This window comes from Chlorocebus sabaeus, chromosome 3 (genome assembly GCF_047675955.1).
Source record: "Chlorocebus sabaeus isolate Y175 chromosome 3, mChlSab1.0.hap1, whole genome shotgun sequence".
Taxonomy (NCBI): domain Eukaryota; kingdom Metazoa; phylum Chordata; class Mammalia; order Primates; family Cercopithecidae; genus Chlorocebus; species Chlorocebus sabaeus.
In genome coordinates, this window is record NC_132906.1 from 82,172,205 (window position 1) to 82,186,460 (window position 14,256).

Consider the following 14,256-nt stretch of genomic DNA (forward strand, 5'->3'; position numbering starts at 1 on the left):
GGGTACTCTGATTGCTTGATTACATCTACCTAGCATAGTCGTTTTTAAAGCAGCATTATAATAAAATTTTCCATCTTTGCAAGTAAAATGAGAGTACGGAAAGACAACTGATGGTTGAAGCATGATTGTTTCCTCTTGCCTTTACTTAGTGTTCAGCGGGTTTCAGGTTTTGGATAAAGAGAAATGAATATGATTATTGTCCTGGTCCAAAATGATTCATGTATCCACCTGGAGACATAGAGTTGATAGAGGTGTAGGCTTACCACTATTATCTCCTCATACAGAGCAGCGCTACTTCCTACGTGCTTTACATTTTTGGGGATTTGCATAAGATTTTTTTTTCCATGAAAATAAAGTTCTACTAAAACCAAATACGAAAACATTTGATAGAGAGATACTTTATAAGCACCTCTTATGGCTGAAGGGGTTTCTTATCCAGCCTCCTGCCACTTGTAACACCAGCAAATTTTAGGCATTTGGGTTCCTATAATACTATTTTAGAGTCCTGTGGACCTAGCTATCTTATTATTCTAGTGTCCTCTTTTTTTTTTTTTTCTGGAGAAAGAGTCTTACTCTGTTGCCCAGGCTGGAGTGCAGTGGTGCAGTCTTGGCTCACTGCAACGTCCACTTCCCAGGTTCAAGCGATTCTCCTGCCTCAACCTCCAGAGTAGCTGGGATTACAGGCACGCACCACCCTGCCCAGCTGATTTTTGTATTTTTAGTAGAGACAGGGTTAGGAGCATCCTCATTCCCAAAGAGAAGAGGATGCAGAGGAATCTGAGTCGTTTTCCCCAGTTTATGACACTTACCTCTTGCGCTCTGTGCTATCATTTCTCCTTAACTCTCTAGTCTTCATCAGCCTTGTATAAAAACACTCAAGTTTAACTGTTTCTTTGGATTTTCATTTCCTTACGCAGGCTCCTATGTCACGTACAACTTATATTAAGTAAATGTGTATACTTTTTTTTTTTTTGGTTAATCTATCTTTTGTAATAGGTGCCCCAGCCATAAACTTAGAAAGGTAGAAGGAAAATAATAGTTTTCCTCCTGTATATTATTTAATTATTTAATCAAACTTAAAAGTCAGATATTATCCACATTGTCACTCAAAGAAATGGATGCCTTAGACTCAGGGTCTAAAAATTCCGTTTTCTTTTGTTTTGCTTTTGGGTAGGAGAGAAGCATACCTCTTGAATTTAAAGGCATTGGCTTTACTACTTATTTTCTCTGAATGATTTCATTCACAACTTTTATTTTTATATATATTTTTTGAGATGGAGTCTCGCTCTGTCCCCAGGCTGGAGTGCAGTGGCTCCATCTCGGCCCACAGCAACTTCTGACTCCCAGGTTCGAGCAATTCTCCTGCCTCAGCCTCCCCAGTAACTGGGATTACAGGTGCGTGCCACTATACCCAGCTAATTTTTTGTATTTTTAGTAGAGATGGGGTTTCACCATGTTGGTCAGGATGGTCTCGATCTCCTGACCTCGTGATCCGTCCTCCTCAGCCTCCCAAAGTGTTGTGATTACAGGCGTGAGCCACCGCACCTGGACTGCCATTCACAACTTTTAATTCCATCCTGTATTTGATGCCTTTAAAAATCTGTAGTTTGGCTGGGCGCAGTGGCTCATGCCTGTAATCCCAGCACTTTGGAAGGCCAAGGTGGGCAGATCATGAGGTCAAGAGGTTGAGATCATCCTGGCCAATATGGTAAAACCCCGTCTCTACTAAAAGTATAAAAATTAGCTGGACGTGGTGGCGCGTGCCTGTAGTCCCAGCTACTTGGGAGGCTGAGGCAGGAGAATCGCTTGAACCCCGGAGATGGAGGTTGCAGTGAGCCAAGATTGTGCCATTGCACTCCAGCCTGAGACAGAGTGAGACTCTGTCTCAAAAAAGATAAAATCTGTATTTCAGCCTGGACTTGTCTGATCACTTCTATACCTCTCTATCTGCCTCCTTAACATGAATACTTGACTATTGTGAGGCACCTCAGCTCAGCGTGTGCAAAGTTGGAGTCATCATCTCACCTCCTAAATATTTATCTCCTTGTATATTCCTTGTGTTTATTCCTTATTCAACTTCCACTTACTGCTCAGGGTGGGGTTAATCCTCCTGGTCACGATGGCCAGGAGAGCACTCCAAACACCAGGTTACTCAGCTGCCCTGGTCACCAGGAGAATGAACCTTTTTTCCCAAGTCAGGATTCTTTGCAGGTAGCAATGCTAACATGGAATGAACATGTGACGTAAAAGTGATATATAAATATGCGATTTATTGTTTATACCAACTCTGACAAAGGTCGTAGGTCAATCAGCAGTTAGGCGCCTTCCTCGAGGAAGGCCTGCATATAGGTCTGCTTTTTCCCATTTTATATTTACCTTCAGTTCTTTATGAAATGACTTCATCCTTTATCTCAGCAAACACCCCCATTACTTTTCTAGACCATGCCCTGTAGTGGAGCTAATGGCATCATATTTTGTTTTGTCTCCAGATCTATTTAAGTCATTAGCATTTTTTTTATTAGAGTGGCATGAACAGAGAGGTAGATCCATTGTCAAGGGACTTAGTGTGGTTTGTGCAGAGTGGTTTTGATTGAAACTGGAACTCTACCCAGTTAAATTCCTGCTGGATTCTTGACTCATCTTTTGTAGTCACAAGGATGTAAACATATTGTACTTTTTAAAAATCTATTTCTCTGAGGTGTCAGTGATCTGTTCACGTTTCCTGGAAATTATTGATATCCTGTTATCTTCATCCATGTTATCTCCTATGTTTAGCTCAGAGCCTGGTGCAGAATTGGTATTCAGTAAATATGGATATTTGTGTTATACTAGGCACTATGCTGCAGGCTGTTGAAAACACAGAGATTTATAAGGTGTTTAGGGGTGACCTTACTGGCTAGATTAGGTGGCATAGGACGTTATATACAAATACAGTGTCATAGAGTGGCTTTTTGGAGGTGCACTGTTTATACCCAGCAGGAGTACTTCAGTGCTGTCCGTTGTTTTCATTTGACTTTGTTGCATGCATCTATCCACACATGTACTATATGCAATATAGTATTTTAATGTGTTGGCTCAAAAACTGTTGTTTCTGCAAGAAAAATAGTTAGAAAATACACATATGGGCTTTTCTTTTTATAAATTGTGACTCCACATCATGCTCTGTAATGTTCTTGTTATAAATTTTGACTTGTTTTTCTCCACAGGCAGCAGAAGATGTCATTTTCATTGGACCTGACACACATGCCATTCAAGCCATGGGTGACAAGATTGAAAGCAAATTATTAGCTAAGAAAGCAGAGGTTAATACAATCCCTGGCTTTGATGGAGTAGTCAAGGTGAGAAGCTATTTTAACTTTTATTGTATATGTCTTTAAGCATTTTGTCAAAAGTATAGGATAAAATGCAACTATTGCTTTTTTGGGATATATTTATACACACACACATATATACACACACATACATACATGTATATATGTTTAAAAAAATCAGCGTTTTTACATTTATTTATTTATTTATTTATTTATTTATTTATTTATTTATGGTGGAGTCTTGCGCTTGTCACCTAGGCTGGAGTGCAATGATGCAATCTCGGTTCACTGCAACCTCCACCTCCAGGGTTCAAGTGATTCTCCTGCTTCAACCTCCGGAGTAGCTGGGATTGCAGGCGCCTGCCACCATGCCCAGCTAATTTTTGTATTTTTAGTAGAGACAGGGTTTCACCATGTTGGCCAAGCTGGTCTTGAACTCCTGACCCCAGGTGATCTGCCTGCCTCGTCCTCCCGGGTGCTGGGATTACAGGTGTGAGCCACCGCATCTGGCCAAAATTCAGTGTTTTTAACTGGATTATTTTATTATTTTTAGAGATGGGGGTCTCACTCTGTTGCCTAGACTGGAATGCAGTGGTACAGTGATAGCTCACTATAACCTTGAACTCCTAGGCTCAAATGATCCTCTCGCCATGACTCAAGAATCCCTCCTTCTTTAGCCTCCCAAGTGGCTAGGACTACAGGCACACACCACCACACCTGACTATTTTTATTTTGTAGAGATGAGGGTCTCACTGTGTTGCCCAGGCTGGTCTCAAACTCCTGGGCTGAAGAGATTCTCCCGCCTTGGCCTTCTGAAGTATTGGGATTACAGGTGTGAGCCATTGCGCCTGGCCAACTTGTATTATTTTAAATAGCATGAGTTTGAGTGAGAAACTGTTTGAGCATTGTATTCAGTGAATCAGCAGTGACTCAGACTTTCATAGGAAAACGCTTGGTGATTAAAAATTGTATTGTCAGATCTCTGGATTGCATTTAATAGTGGTATGTGTTTCATGTGTTAAATATTGTGAGTTTCTCTATATATCTTTATCTTGAGCTTCTCTCCATGTGTATAATATGTAAGTTAGAATCATGTTTCTGGTGAATGTGGTATAGCTATAGGTAACTGTATATTGCAAACATTTAGCAAGAGCCTTCTGCAACTGAAGGCTTCTGAGGGAGAAATGCAGAAATTGAAGTATGCAATTTCCCCTTTTCCCATGAAAAATTATTCTATTTTTTTCTAGTTAGAAGAGAGTCCTCATGTAGAGTTTTAACCTTGTATTTTGAGTTAGCCTGCAGGAACTCTTCATTTCAGCATTTCTTCTTGTTACTTTCGGCATTCTGTGTTGGGCTGTTCTTCATTGTGCAAGATCGTTTCATGCATTAGAGGACAATTAGAAAACTTGGCCCCTGGTTAATAAATATCCTCAGCTTCTTGCCTGTATTTACCTGTATTTACTTTTATCTACGTTTATCCATGTTGTTTCTTTCCCCTTGTTACAAGGAGGAGGTGTTCCACATCCTCTGGAAAGCCAGTTTCTCCTCCTATTTTCCAAATGTATTCTTTATAGCCTTCACAGGCTGTGGTTTTACTGATTATCTTTTCTCTCTTCTGTGTCTTAAAATTCTCATCTTTTAGCTCCTTTCTGTTATCATTGCTATTAAAAATGCTCAGTGAACAAATGTATTGTTCACTCAGTTGTGTGGAAAGGATGTGGTGATGAGACACACGTGATCTGCGCATCATAGTGCTCACAGTTTAGTGGGAAAGAAACAAGCATTTCTTCCATTCGTAAAGCACCATCACCCCTCTCACTCCACAGCTAGTTGCCACCTTCTTTCTCTCTTCCCTTTCAGTGAATTGCCCTTCCTCACTTTCATTTCTGTATCTTTCACTTTATCTTTAAATTTGCCATCTAGCTTCTTTCCTCATTCCTACTGAATTTCTCTTGCAAAGCTACCAGCAACCTCTTCCCTTTGTTAAATCCAGTATATAAGCTTGAATTCTGATCTTATAGCAATCTCTGAGCAGCATTTGAGTCTCTTGGTCAGTCCATACTTCCCTCTGAGATATTCACTTCTGGTACATTACTCAGTTCTAGTTTTTGTGTTTTTTGGCCTGTTTGAATGCCCCTTCTTAGATTCCTCCCGATTGTTCTTCCTATCTTTGTTCCTTAAATGGGGGTTTTTATTCTGGGTCCTGAGTAGGACATTTCCTCTTTTTATTGTGCTAACTTGCCCTGGGCAATCTTACTTTTTTTCATAGCATTAATTGCCACCTTTTCTTTATTATTATTATTATTATTTGAGACACGGTCTTGTTCTGTCACCCAGGCTAGAGTGCGGTGGCACAGTCATGGCTCACTGCAACCTCCACCTCCTGGGCTCAAGTGCTCCTCCCTCCCACGTCAGCTGCTTGAATAGGTGGGACTATAGATGTGTGCCACCACACCTGCCTACTTTTTATATTTTGTAGAGACGGGGGTTTCACTGTGTTGCCCAGACTGGTCTCAAACTCCTGGACTCAAGCAGTCCTTCTCCTTGGCCTCCTGAAGTGCTGGGATTACAGATGTGAGCCACTGCGCGCAGCCCTTCCGTATACTATAAATCATCTCTAGATTACTTATAATACCTAATACAATGTAAATGCTATGTAAATAGTTGTCCCACTGTGTTTTAAAATTTGCAGTAGTTTTATTTTTCCTTCTTTCCTTCTTTCCTTCCTTCTTTCCTTTCTTCCTTTCTTTTTTTTTTTTTTTCCCTGAGTATTTTCCATCTGTGGTTGGTTTAATCTGTGGATACAGAACCCAAGGATATAGAGGGCCAAGTGCATGTTTAGCAGACCATCTAAGGAAGTGGCAGGACACGTCTTGTTGCTATCCTGGAGAAGAGCAAAGCATATTAGGCAGAAAGAATAACAAGTGCAAGATTGTTGGTTGAGACTGAAGTGTACCTGATACTGAATAACCACCAAGGAAGCATGTGATTGGAATCATCAAGAGAGAGACAATTTAGAGATAAGGAAAAAAAAAAAAAAGATAATGGTATAGTAGGGAGCTTAGATTTTTAGGGCCTTAAAGGCCATTTTAGTATTAGGTAAATGCCTCCTTCCTACACTGGAGTGCAAGCTTCTGATGGCAGGGATGCTGCTCTGTTTATTACTGTATCACATGCGCATGGTGCCTAGCATATTGTCAGTGCTTAGTCAGTGCTCACTAAGTATTTGTTGAATAAATAATATTCTAGGAGGTACATTTTATACATAATACCTATTTAATACATTGTCTGCCATTTAGTACATATTGATTAGTCACATTTATTAAATACCAAAAGAAACCAAAAACCAAGAGAAAAAAATAAAAGACAATAGAAACAGATCCACATATGCTTTAGATATTGGAATTGGCTGAGATAACTACGATTTATATGTTAAAGAAATCCGAGGAAAATATGGAGAAAATAGATAAGTATATAAAGAATTTCATCCAGGCGCGGTGGCTCACGCCTGTAATCCCAGCACTTTGAGAGGCCGAGGTGCGCAGGTCACCTGAGGTCAGGAGTTCGAGATCAGCCTGGTCAACATGGCAAAACCCTGTCTCTACTGAAAATACAAAAATTATTCGAGTGTTGTGGCAGGTGCCTGTAATCCCAGCTACTCGGGAGGCTGAGGCCTGAGAATCGCTTGAACCTGGGAGGTGGAGGTTGCAGTGAGCCAAGATCACACCATTGCACTCCAGCCTGGGCAAGAAGAGTAGAAGTCTGTCTCAAAAAAGGAAAAGAAAAGAAAAGAATTTCACAAGAGAATTTGAGTCTATTTTAAAAATTAAATACAAGACTGGGCGCAGTGGCTTATGCCTTTAATCCCAGCACTTTGGGAGGCCGAGGCGGGTGGATCATGAGGTCAGGAGTTCAAGACCAGCCTGGCCAGCATGATGAAACCCCGTCTCTACTAAAAATACAAAAATTAGCCAGGCATGGTAGTGTGTGCCTGTAATCCCAGCCACTCGGGAGGCTGAGTAGGAGAATCGCTTGACCCCAGGAGGTGGAGGTTGCAGTGAGCCAAGATCGTGCCACTGCACTCCAGCCTGGGTGACAGAGTGAGACTCTGTCTCGAAAAAAAAAAGAAATTCTTTCACTGCAAATATGTGAAAATAAGGACTTTAGATAGACTTAACATTGGACTCAACCAAGCAAAATATAAGTATAGTATCCATGTTATAGCATGTATCAGGTTTTTTTTTCTTTTTCTGTGGCTGAGTGATACTCTATTGTGTGAGTATACCACTTTAAAAAAAACACCTGAGGTCAGGAGTTCGAGACCAGCCTGGCGAACATGGCGAAACCCTGTCTCTACTAAAAATACAAAAAAATTAGCTGGGCATGGTGGCAGGCGCCTGTAATCTCAGCTACTTGGGAGGCTAAGGCAGGAGAATCGCTAGAACCCTGGGGGCAGAGGTCAGTGAGCTGGGATGGCGCCACTGCACTCCAGCCTGGGCAACAGAATAAGACTCTGTCTCAAAAAAAAAAAAAAAAAAAAAAAAAAATCCATTCATTGGTTGAAAGACATTTGGGTTGCATTTTCACCATTGCAATTAATATTGCTACAAACATTTGTATGCAAGTATTTGCTTATATATTTGTTTGTTTGTTTTGAGATGGAGTTTCACTCTTGTTGCCCAGGCTGAAGTGCAGTGGCGTGATCTTGACTCACTGCAACCTCTGCCAAGTTCAAGTGATTCTCCTGCCTCAGCCTCCCAAGTAGCTGGAATTAGAGACACCCACCACCATGTCTATGTCTGGCTAATTTTTTTTTTTTATATTTAGTAGAGACAGGGTTTCACCATGTTAGTCAGGCTGGTCTCAAACTCCTGACCTCAGGTTATCCACCCACCTTGGCCTCCCAAAGTGCTGGAATTACAGGTGTGTGCCACTGCGCCCAGCCATATGTCTGTTTTTAAGTTATTTGGGGTATGTACCCAGGAGTGGAATTCCTGGGTCATGTGGTAATTCTATGTTTATCTTTCTGAGGAACTGTCAGGCATCCAAACCTTTATCTACTCCCTTCCTCTTGTATAATCCACTCCTCTTCAATTTGAGTAGAACCTGTGAATTGCTTCTCTAACTAATAGAGTATGGCAAAGGTGATGTCATGTTACTCCCTTAATTAGGTTGCGTTATATGGCAAAAGTGATGGGATGTCACTGCATTCAATTACATTATGTGGCAAAGTGGTTGGGTGTCACTCCTGTGATTATGTTTCATTATGTAATACTTGATCTTAACAGCCTAGAGAACAAGATTCGTTTTGCTGGCTTGATAAAGTAAGCAGCCATATTGAGGAAGCCTGCTTGGCAGTGGATGGTGGGCAGATTCTAAGGATCTATGTGAGGGCAATCTCTACCCAAGAGCCAGCAAAAGGCTGGAGTCCTTTCTCACGCAGCTACAAGGACATAATTCTGCCAACTACCTGAATGAGCTTGGCAGCAAATTTCTCCCCGTTTGAGTCTCCAGTGACAATGTAGCCTGGTTCACTCCCTGATTGCAGCCTTGCAAACCCCTGAGCAGTGTATGATGAAACTATTATTATTATTTCCTTATGAGGTCTTTTCCTCTTTACCTTTTTGTTTTAGACATTTGTGTGAATTTGGGTAGGGGTTTGGATGTGTCATTATGAACCTTGATCTACTCAGCCTGAATATTTCTACCAGTATAATTATATATTTTTTTGACAAGGAATTTTGCCTTTTTTGTATCTTCAATTTGTACTTGATTTATTCACAAGAATACTAATGCGTCACTGTCCAAATTATTTCTGGCTTGATGATGAATGGTGGAGTCCTCAAGGGTTCAAGGACGAGACCATCAGGAGAGCATTTGATACGGAAATTCTGTTTACATAGGAGATTTTTCCTTATGAAATTAATGGATGTAGTATCTCACAGGAAGGGAATGTTTCTTGGCTAAAGGTCCAAAGGTGACCGTTGTGTGCTGGGACGTGGGAAATGCGACAGTTATTATCGATATGTATCAACCAAGTAGTTTGTTGATTCCGAGGGAGAGCTTGTGGAACAATGGCAGGAATTAAGGTAAATATTGTGCCACCCATATCAATAAATTTTTTACTTGTTTCTCCACTAATAATTAGTGAAAATTCTTCTTGTGAGTTGAAGAGTAAAAGGAGAAATGGGTGCTTGATTTGCTGTTAGAATGTTGCCTACTATCATTTTTTTCCCCTATTCTCTTGAATAAAACAACAATTATTTTTCCATTGTAATTTCTTCTTACAATGTCTCAGGTGTCTTTATCAAAAGACTGGTGTTTAATTTTTGGAGTGGGAGCATCTAGTTTTATCTTCAAGTGTGTCATCTTATTCTGGGTCTTACACTGCCTTTGTTTTCAGGCTCTTTTGAAATGTGTAATATGGAGTTATGTTGTTTGACTGTGGTGCCTTCCCAGCCAATTTTTGCTTGTTTATAACATTTTCTGTTTCTGGCCTAAGGCTGCTCACAAGAAGTAAGGAAGGAGCTGGGGTCACAATTACTTCAGGGCTTACTCCTGAATGCTAACTGAAGGTAGTAAGAACCCACCCTGGAAGTCTCCGAGGGGCTTATCCTTCCTCTGCCAGCACAACTGGATTAGAGTTACCTGTTTTCACAGGAAAGATTTTGGTGATAGCCTTCAAAAGACCTTGTCCAATATCTACAGTTTATTTTTTTTCTTTTTTCTTTTTTTTTTTTTTTGAGACGGAGTCTCTTTCTGTCACCTAGGCTGGAGTGCAGTGGTGCAGTCTTGGCTCACTGCAACCTCTACCTCCCGGTTATAGTGGTTCTCCTGCCCCAGCCTCCCAAGTAGCTGGGACCACAGGTGTGCACCACCATGCCTGGCTACTTTTTTTTTTGTATTTCTAGTAGAGACTGTGTTTCACCATGTTGGCCAGGTCTTGAACTCCTGACCTCAAGTGATCCACCTGCCTTGGCCTCCCAAAGTGTTGGGATTACAGGCGTGTGCCATCGCACCCAGTCATTCAGTTTTTCTAAACCCCACTAGCTTTCTGTGCATTTAGAGTCTGAAGTCACTCTCAGGATATTTCTCGTTTCCCTTTTCTAATAGGTCTTCCTATTTCCCTCTCCCTGTTCCCCACTTTGTAACTATCCTTGGTGAAATGATGCCATTTAGAAAGAGAAGACAGTGAATTTGCATTACATATTTAATGCATTTAAAGAGCAGAAGTCTGACTCTGAGAGACCACAGACTTAGTCTGAGCCAAACTCATGGGAGTCTCCTAATGGCATATTGAATATGTTGTTTGTGCATCTCATGAATTGGGCTCACAACCTAATGGCTGGCCATCTCTAACTGCAAACCTGACAGTGCCTTGTCGGTTTAAGATTTGGAAAGACTCTATCTCCTAGGCCCAGACTTCCATGGACAGAGCAAGTCAAGACAGAGGAAAATACTCAAGGTTCCCATGTAAATTGTGTTCTATTGGGATGGTGATCTGATGAAACCTTCTGAACTCACTGGCTTCTAGAGTCAGCATGAAGATGGGTTTATGAAACCTATGCCTGTCTTCTTTCAGGTGAGCTTTGACTTATGGACTTAGAACAAAAAATGTTGAGGACATTATGTTAGTAGTATGGGAGGTTTCTTCCAATATTAAACATTTTCAAACGTGATCAGAAATTCAGCGGGTCTTTATTTCTACAGTACTTGAAAAGGAAATTGGAGCTCTACCCAGTGTGAGACTCGTCTCACCATTGTGGTTGGGGAGACCCCCGAGGGGGTCGCTCAGTGGGCCTCAGAGAAGCATGCAGATGCCAAGTCTAGGATCTTGAACTGTGGCTTTTAGTGGGCCTCGAACATGTCTCTGTGGGTAATACACTTGGTTTTGCTTGTTCAACAGGTTATTTTGGTTATCTTCTTAGGAGGCTGCATCTGAATTTGCAGCCTCTGTTCTAGTAAATTTGGAAAATATGGAAAGGTAGAAAGGAGAAAAGAAATCTCATCTTTTCAGTTTTTTTCCTTGTATGCATTAGATGATTTGTAACATCCTGTTATACTCTCAAATAATGATTGATTCTCATTGTCTGCACTAATGATTGTTACTGAATTTGTGATGCCACAACTGAACCTGCAGGTTATAGTTTTCAGATAAGCATTTAAAAATAATTAAAGGAATGTTCTTTTGTTACCCTGGGAAATATTTTTTTTTTTGAGATGGAGTCTCTCCCTGGAGTGCAGTGGTGCGATCTCAGCTCACTGCAACTTCTGCGTGCCGGGTTCAAGCAATTCTCCTGTCTCAGCCTCCCGAGTAACTGGGATTACAGGCATGCACCACCATGTCCAGCTAATTTTTCATTTCATTTCATTTCAGAGATGGGGTTTCACCATGTTGGCCAGGCTGGTTTCAACCTCCTGACCTCAAGTGATCCACCTGCCTCGGCCCCCAGAGTGCTAGGATTGCAGGTGTCCAGGTGTGAGCCACTGCGCCTGGCGGAAATAATTTTTTTGAGACAGACTGTCACTCTGTTGCCCAGGCTGGAGTACAGTGGCACAGTCTCGGCTGACTCCATCCCCGCCCCTCTGGGTTCAAGTGATTCTCGTGCCTCCATCTCCGGAGTAGCTGGGATTACGGACATGCGCCACCATACCCGGCTAATTTTTGTATTTTTAGTAATTAGTAATTTTTTAGTAATTTTTGTATTTTTAGTAGAGATAAGGTTTCACCATGTTGGCCAGGCTGGTCTTGAACTCCTGAGCTTGGGTAATCCGCCCTCCTCAGCCTCCCAAAGTGCTGGGATTAGACGTGTGAACCACCATGCCCGACCGGAAATAATTTTTAATACTAATTTTATTTTTAGTTTGGTTTTATTTCTGATACAAGAGGCTGTACATATTTTTCTTTTAAATTTGGCTATTAGTTTAGGTTTCTGGTATAGTGACTCCACATTCACTTGGAGCTACACCGTTCACATTTACTACTTTAGAGTCATTGAGTATAAGATTACTTTTGAGGATATCTATGCAGATAGAAGTTTGCTGATGGAAATTAATAGTACCGAATTTTGAATATCTTGTGTTTTTAGCAACTGTGTTAGCAACAGTTTTTCATTGGCAGAGTGCATATGCCAATTATAGGTAATTCTATCTTTTAAAAAATATTTAGTGTTTTTAAAATTAGTCTACAGTATTTTTAAGACTAAATTATTTTCCTTGGTGACTATAGTCTTTTTTTGCCCAAGTAGTTTCCACCAGTTATGATGCAATTTTAGTTTGTTACATTTCTCCTTCAAACCTCTGTTCCTTTCTTATTTGAATATTTAGGATGTTACATGGAGACAGTTTACCCATACTCCTTTAAAGCATTGTGTGCAGTACTTCAGTGGTCTTCGGCAGCTGTTTTCTTTATGGCTTATTAATCTGTCCTTGAATCATCCTTTTCCTTAGAGAGAAATTAATGTTTTAAAATGTAATTCTGAAGTAATCATTTGGTATCAAGTATTTACCTTTAACAAAATTCGTTTTATGCCACATTTCATTACCTTGATCTCAGAAACTTGAGAGCAGAGTGAAAGGCATGCACGTAAAGATACTGGAGACAGGAATTGGGATCCCAGCTCTTTTTTTTTTTTAAGGCAATGAATAACATGCCACAGATCCTGATTTCAAAGAGCTTAAAGCCTTCTTCGGGAGGACTGCAAGTATTCAGGCAATTGACTACGTTTTGGTAATGCTAAGCTCGAGGTGCAGGGGCCCATATAGGATGGGCATGTAACCTAGTTTTAGGGAATCATTGCAGATTTTCCAATGGAAATGATAGCTAAGTAAAACGTGAAATCTGAGTAGTAGTGAGTTAGCTGAAAAGTGAGATTGATGATGGACACAGCTCTAATGTCAGTGAAAACATCTTATTGCAAAAGCCTGGAGGTGGGAGACAGTGAGAACTCTGGAAAACTGAAGATTTGTGGTATGAGGGGCAGCGGTTAGAAAGGGAGCTAGAGAGAAAGTTAGGATCCAGATATGTGTGGGCTTTAATGTGATGCAACTTATTTCTTGTGGTTTTGGGAGCCTCTGAATAATTTCATGCAGAAGAGTTAACATGACAGAAATGTGGCGTTAGACAACTCATTTTGGTTTGTTGTGTGGAAAATAGATTGGAGCAGAGCAAAACTTGAAGTTGGTAGACAAATTAGGACCCTCTTCTAATCCAGGATAGAAACGGCAGACCCCTAAAATAAAGTATTGTATGCAACAAAGTAGATGGTGTTGAGGAAGACGGTGTAAATGGAATCCATGGGATTATGTGATCTGTTCAACATCAGGTATGAAGCGGAGGGAGGGATCATTGATGATTATTTTACTGCGTTTGGTTGTAATACCTATCAGCACACCAGTTTCGGAAGAAATTCATTTAATGTCTTGTAGTTCTAATTGTTCGTTAAGAGGAAATAGGCCGGGCGCGGTGGCTCACGCCTGTAATCCCAGCACTTTGAGAGGACGAGGTGGGTGGATTACGGGGTCAGGAGATCGAGACCATCCTGGCTAACACAGTGAAACCCCATCTCTACTAAAAATACAAAAAAACTTAGCCGGGCGTGGTGGCGGGTGCTTGTAGTCCCAGCTACTCGGAAGGCTGAGGCAGGAGGGAGAATGGCTTGAACCTAGGAGACGGAGCTTGCAGTGAGCTGAGATCGTGCCACTTCTCTCCAGCCTGGGTGACAGAGCGAGACTCCATCTGGAAAAAAAAAAAAAAAAGGAAATAGTAATACCCATTTACACCACAGAACAGAGTATGGTCATGTATTTGAATGAGTTTTGTAAATTAGGCAGTGTAGATTTAAAATAGTAATTTTTTTATCACCTAATTAGCCAGGTTTTAAAAACTGTACTCTTGCTTTAGCAGAAGGAGGCAGATAACTAAAAAAGCTAGTGTGAAGGAACT

The 14,256-nt window shown here is 40.9% G+C and overlaps 1 protein-coding gene across 1 annotated transcript in view; it reads left to right on the forward strand.

Annotated features, from left to right (window-relative positions):
• PCCA (propionyl-CoA carboxylase subunit alpha) overlaps nt 1-14,256 on the forward strand; it is a 435,698-nt gene that overhangs the window by 117,109 nt on the left and 304,333 nt on the right. Inside the window, exon 7 of the mRNA XM_007960786.3 lies at nt 3,207-3,338. Within this exon, the coding sequence (XP_007958977.1) occupies nt 3,207-3,338 (132 nt within the window). The remainder of the gene's footprint in view (nt 1-3,206; nt 3,339-14,256) is intronic.